We start from the raw sequence: 5,961 nt of genomic DNA, 5'->3' as shown, positions 1-5,961 counted from the left end.
TCTGCTTTCAGGCGACTCAAGGATCCAGGCTGCTTCCATCTTGTAGCACCATTATCCCAACATAGGGTCTCCTTGTTTGCTGCTGAATGGCATAGGAAGCATGGAAAGGGCATACTGGCTCCTGCCTAACAACAAGCGGACCACCCAGGAAGGTGAGGAAGACAAGATGTGGACGAGCACTTGTAGTCTATTCCATAAGCCACCACACAGCCTCTCCCATAAGCTGTCACCTAGTAGGTGCTCAATAAAAAGCAGCGATTATAATTTGATATGACAACAACTCTCTTCATTTCTTGAAGGGAGTTTCTGAGAAAATCAAATTTACCTTGAGATTCACCAACTTTTCAGGAACGAACCTACCATGTGACAAGTGCTTTCAAATATAGGACCACACCTAGTTGTCAAAGGATTCTGTAAATCTTAGCAGGGAGAAATCACCCTTCTTCACTCAATAGCACTTTCCTGCACTACTCTTTGCAATAATCTTTATAATCTCAACAGACCGAGAATTTTCTCCTTCCTTGTGATACATAGTCAAAGTCTTTTAATTTATGAGCCTCTGCTACCTTCTACATGACTGAACATTCCCGAACACCTGTACAGGTGCCTCTTGGCACACTGAGAACCAGGATTTTTCCTGTGTGGCAGGTACACAGACAAGGGGCAGTGGAAGGATGGTTGTTTTAGTCAGCTCAAACTGTTTTAATAAGATACCATCGACTTAGTGGTTTAAACAACAGAAATTTATTTCTCTTCTGGGGTCTATGAAGTCCAAGATCAGGCTGCTGATAGACTCGGTGTCTGGGGAGGACCTTCTTCCTGGTTTGCAGACAGCCATTTTCTCGTTTTATTGTCACATGGCCAAGAGAGATCTCTAGCCTATTTCTCTTCTTATAAAGACACTAATCTCATCATGGAGACTCCACCGTCATGACCATATCAAAACCTAATTACCTCCCAAAGGCTTTACTTCCTAATACTACTGCATTGGGGGTTATGTTTTCAACATATGAATTTGTGGGGGACACAAACATGCAGTTCCTAACAATGATGTTTTTTCATTTTTAAACAAAGCTAGCATGTCTGCTAAGGAACCATTTTCACCTCCTAGAAGGACTACAAAGATTTTAAGAATTTAGCCTCTGGAGCCTTTTGATTACACAGAGATTTCCACGGTCTTTCCTTATCTATCATTTATGAGGAAGGCTTTGGTTTTAACCACATGGATAAGCACATCCATCTATGTATGTGTTCTGTGATCAATTTCAAAAAGACATCCCATTAAAATCCTACTGAAAATATTAGGGTGGTTTCAAAAATAATGTATCTAACTTCAGAGTTATATCTCACCAGCCAGTAGATTATGTGCCAAATCAGACTCTACTAACAAGCCCATTTGCAAAACACTTTGAGAGTTTGTTAAATATACCTAGGGGGAATGAACATGTATTAGCTTCCTTGGGCTATGTGGAGACCTTGAAGGAGAGCTCCATCTCGTGGCTCTCTTCTACCTTCTGGTGATCGCCAGCAACCCTCGGCATTCCTTGCCTTATAAATGCATCACTCCAATCTCTGCCTCCATTCTTCATATCCCCTTGTGTGTGTGTGTCAAATCTCCCTTTCCTTTTTCTTATATGTACACCATTCATTGTATTTATGGTCTACCCTAAATCCAAGATAATCTCAAGATTCCTAACATAATTACATCTGCAAAGACTATTTCCAAATAAGGTCACATACACAGATACTGGAAATTAGGACTTGGATATATCTATCTGGATATATATATCTTAGATATATATATATATATATATATATATATATATCTTGGGGGTCACCATTCAACTCACTACAGATCAGTATAAACAACACTATCTATTTGAGCTTTCCAATTTGAACTTTTAAGTTGAAGGGGCTGTTGCTATTAGGGCTCCAGAGTGACAGATGGAACAGCCAGGGGACTTCTGCAGGGAGTAGGAATGTTCTATGTTAGGGGGAAGGCAGGTGCTTCTGGGTTGTCCACTGGGAGCAGGGCACAGCTTTCAGATGAGGAGACAGGGAGGAGCTAGCCAGCAGGCCAGGTTCCAGAGTTGGACAGGAGGGCACACTGGGGAAGATCAGGAGAAGCATGCTCTAAGTCAGGATATTGCTAGGACTGGACACAAATGCAGCACCTGGGTAGAGTTAGCTATTAGGGTATCCTAGGTCTCTAAGCAGGAGGACCCTAGGTAAATAAAGCTCAGACAATCCCCAAATTATGTTTTATTCTCATTTCCCCTTCCTTCTCTACACCTGCTTTTAGTACCATCACATGGTCCTTCTTTTTGTCACCTGAGAGATATTATACAGTACTGAGAAGAGTAATAGAAGACAGACCTGCCTTGGGCTAGGAGGAGTGGGAACAATGTGGGCCCTAGATGAATTCAGACCATGGTCTAGTCTCAGCCCTGTCACTTACTAGCAGTATAATCTTGGGGAAATTACTAACACTATGAGCCTTGGATGCATCCTCTGTAAAAAGGGTTTGATAAGCCCTGTCTTGTAGGACTGCTGGAATGTATGCAAAGTATGAAAAGCATCTAGCACAGTGCCTGGCATTTATTAGATGTTTAATGAATGGCAATTATTTCTAGTATTTTTTTGTCCCCAGACCTTACTGCCCTCTCCTCTGGGATTTTGTTTTTATCCAGGACGTCTCAAATAATACACAGTTCAATCAAATCAGGCAAAAATGCAGCTTCACAAAACTCATTAAATTTTTCCTCTTAGAGGATATATTAATTTGGGGTATGGGTTAGTCTTCCACAGCTGATATAACTCAAAGCTCTTAGAATTTAAGTGAAAGACTAACTCCTTCCTTCTCTCCCAGGTATTCATCCATCTAAAATACTATTTTCATTCATTTCACTGCCACCAAAGCCTAGACCTTGCTTAGATTTGGCCTAATTACACTCAAGATAACCTACCTTTAATGTGATTTTAACAGAGTTGGCTCTGGCTCTCTTAGGCCAGGGAAAGGAGTGTCAGCCTAGTGGCTTCTGGGTACCAACTCAAGAGAGTATCACCCTATTCTCAAGAAATCACTGCAGATGATATGTATAGAGCACCTTCATGCACTGTATTAACTGCACTGGGACAAGAATTCAGGGTAGCTCTCATACCTGCCCCAGGCAGGGATTTCCCTCTGGTTTATCCCTGATCCAAAAGTAACTACTAAGCAATTTTCCATTCCAGGCTCTTCTCTCACCTCTAAAACACACAGTCTGAGAGTCTGGCCCCTGCCACCACTCACAGCTTAATTTAAAATGAACTCCCAAAGAAGGAATTGCCATTTCTCAAAGCCCCAAACTGCCTTAGCTCAGGGCATTTCCACTCGACTGCTCGCATCTGGAGTCCCACCTCCTCACTCTTCTTTTACTTGTTCTTTAGATGATGGAGGACATCTCACCATCTTCCTGATACGACTGCTGCTCCTAACCTCTACCCTTCTATGGGTAGGGGTGTGTCTTGCTTACCCTAGAATTTCCATTATTAACACAGTGCTTTCCAAAGAGAAAATATCCAGTTAATGTTTGATGAATAAATGAGTCAGTGAGTTTTTTATTTATTAAGATTAAGATCACTCCTACTTTCTTGAATAAACCAAGCAAATCCAAGTATATATCCTTTAATTTTACTGAACAATAGACTAAAATGGTTAAGGGAATCAAAAAATTAAGATTTGTTAAGATTACTCCTACTTTCTTGAATAAGCCAAGCAAGTCCAGGTATATATTTTCATATTATGGAACAATACACTAAAGTAGTTAAGGGAATCCAAAAATGAACCAGCTTTTACATTTTTTTCTCTATTGTCTGCTGAGTTCTTTCACATTTCCAAGAAAATTCCTATTCCGATGCCATGTTATCTTGTTCCGGATCACAAAATAAGATGGAAGGTTCCCCAACTTGTTTTGCAAAATATCAAAACTCTTATTCTTAAATCTGATGTTTAGCAATTAATGTGACCAATATCATTTATAAACAGATTCTAAAGTTAATAAACCTATTAAAGGAAAAGCATTTGAAAAAAATACCAAAAGGAAAACAAAAAAAGATAAACTTTCAAGTCACCCATACAGAACAGGAACACAAAGTTGTTGCACAGTGTGTTCTCCCCAGCCTGACCCCGACCCTCCTCTACTTAGAACCCTGACTGCCCTCTCCAAGCACAGAGTGAAGATTTGCACTCATTCTTCAGTTGGGTCAGAAACTGCTGAGGAATGCTGCACAATGAACATGGCAGTAGTACTATCCAAGGGGCCAACTGTGGCCCCGACTCTCTTCGTCATCTCTTAAAGCCTCCTCATACCAGTATGAGAAGGAAATGGGGTCAGTTCCTTTGATCTTGGCCAAAAATTCCAGAACTTTCAGCTTGCTGGTTTCAGCATAGGCCCTTGGACCCCACAGGAATTCGTACCGTGGAGGATCACTATTAGGCACCTTCCGGTACTCCAAATAATTCTCCTGCACCCAATCTCTGGTGATGAGCTTCCTGGGCTCCCCCAAAATGGTGTGCTTCCTCCCAGCATACACGCCTAACATATTCAAGAAATCCCAGATGTTTTCCTCAGGGGCACAGTTGCCCTCTACGAAAATCACACCCAGGATGATTACCAGGAGGCCATTTTTAGGCATGCTCTGGTCATCACTAAGCATCTCATCATGGGTGAGGTTTAATGAGTCGACAAGGACATAGGAGTGGATTTTGGGGTCCACTTCCTTCACATCAATGCCGGAGATCACCTCTAGGCGCTTAGAAGCTTTCTTGAAGATCACAGAAAATTGGTTTTTGTACTTTTTGCTGACAACCTTTAGCATTTCTGCCTTTGTGAAGGGCTCCTTCAGTCGATATTTGAGGACCATGAAATGCAACAAATCAGCCACCTTTTCATCCTGCAGTTCTCTGAGCAAGGATCTGGTGTCTACTGAGGCCTGGAGAGAGCGTGTGCCCTCTTCTTCTTGGATGCTGGAGCTTCTATCTGATGTGCTCCATGACATGAAGGAGGAGGAGCTCTGAGGACTCTGGGGAGGACCCAATGTCTCAGTGGCAGGCTCCTCCTCCTGCTCCCCCTCCTCCTGCTCCCCCTCCTCCTGCTCCCCCTCCTGCTCCCCCTCCTCCTGCTCCTCCTGCTCCCCCTCCTCCTGCTCCTCCTGCTCCCCCTCCTGCTCCTGCTCCTGCTCCTCCTGCTCCTCCGCTGGGGCGCCCAGTAGCAGAGGAGAGGAAGGGGGGGAAGTGGAGGGGTAGGAGAAAGTGAAAGAGCAAGAGGAAACAGAGGCAGTCTCCTCCTCCTCCTCCTCCTCAGCTGTGGGAACCTGTACTATCAGCAGGCCTTGTACGTCACTTAGGGTCTGAAAGCCTGGCTCAAATGTGAGGCCCAGATGCTTTGGAGAGCGAGGCATGATGACTCTTGTTGGAGGCAGCAGGTAGAAGTGTAAGCAGGATGGTGGGAGATGGGATCCCACGGGCCTGGGGGAGAGAGGGAGCGGTCAGCAGCCTCAGCACAGAAATGCACCCTTGGCAGCTCTGACAAAGGCTGGCTTACAGATCTCCTCTTTAGGGGGTGCTCTAGGGCCTCACAGAGCTCTTGTCTCCCTGGACAGTTTGTCCCCTAGGAACCTGTGGGAAGATGTGAGAAAGCTCCTCAGGGCGCAGCCAACCAGCACAACCCGAGGCTTCCAGGGCTGACTGTGGGCAGGTGGGTCAGGCACTGTGGGGTCCCTGGCAGACATTCAGGGTGTGCACCTCACCTTGTCTCCCAGTACTGTCTGGGCTTCCTCTGCTCTGCTGACCTGAGGACATGTGCCTCACACCAAGGCCCTCACCTCATGGTTCCTGAAGCCCCTGACAGGTGAGGAGGGGCCGAGTTCTGTGAGGTCCCCGCTGTTCTGGAGTGGATGATCCCCTCCATGCTAAGGTTC

The 5,961-nt window shown here is 44.6% G+C and overlaps 1 protein-coding gene across 1 annotated transcript; it reads right to left on the bottom strand.

The window, feature by feature from the left end:
• Positions 1–4,290: 4,290 nt before the first annotated feature.
• Positions 4,291–5,040, bottom strand: LOC132357202 (melanoma-associated antigen 10-like). Its single transcript, XM_059910481.1, has one exon. The coding sequence runs from the start codon at positions 5,038–5,040 to the stop codon at positions 4,291–4,293; it is 750 nt and encodes a 249-aa protein (XP_059766464.1).
• Between the last annotated feature and the right edge of the window lie 921 nt (positions 5,041–5,961).

This window comes from Balaenoptera ricei, chromosome X (genome assembly GCF_028023285.1).
Source record: "Balaenoptera ricei isolate mBalRic1 chromosome X, mBalRic1.hap2, whole genome shotgun sequence".
NCBI classification, from domain to species: Eukaryota; Metazoa; Chordata; class Mammalia; order Artiodactyla; family Balaenopteridae; genus Balaenoptera; species Balaenoptera ricei.
This window is presented reverse-complemented; position numbering and strand designations above follow the sequence as displayed.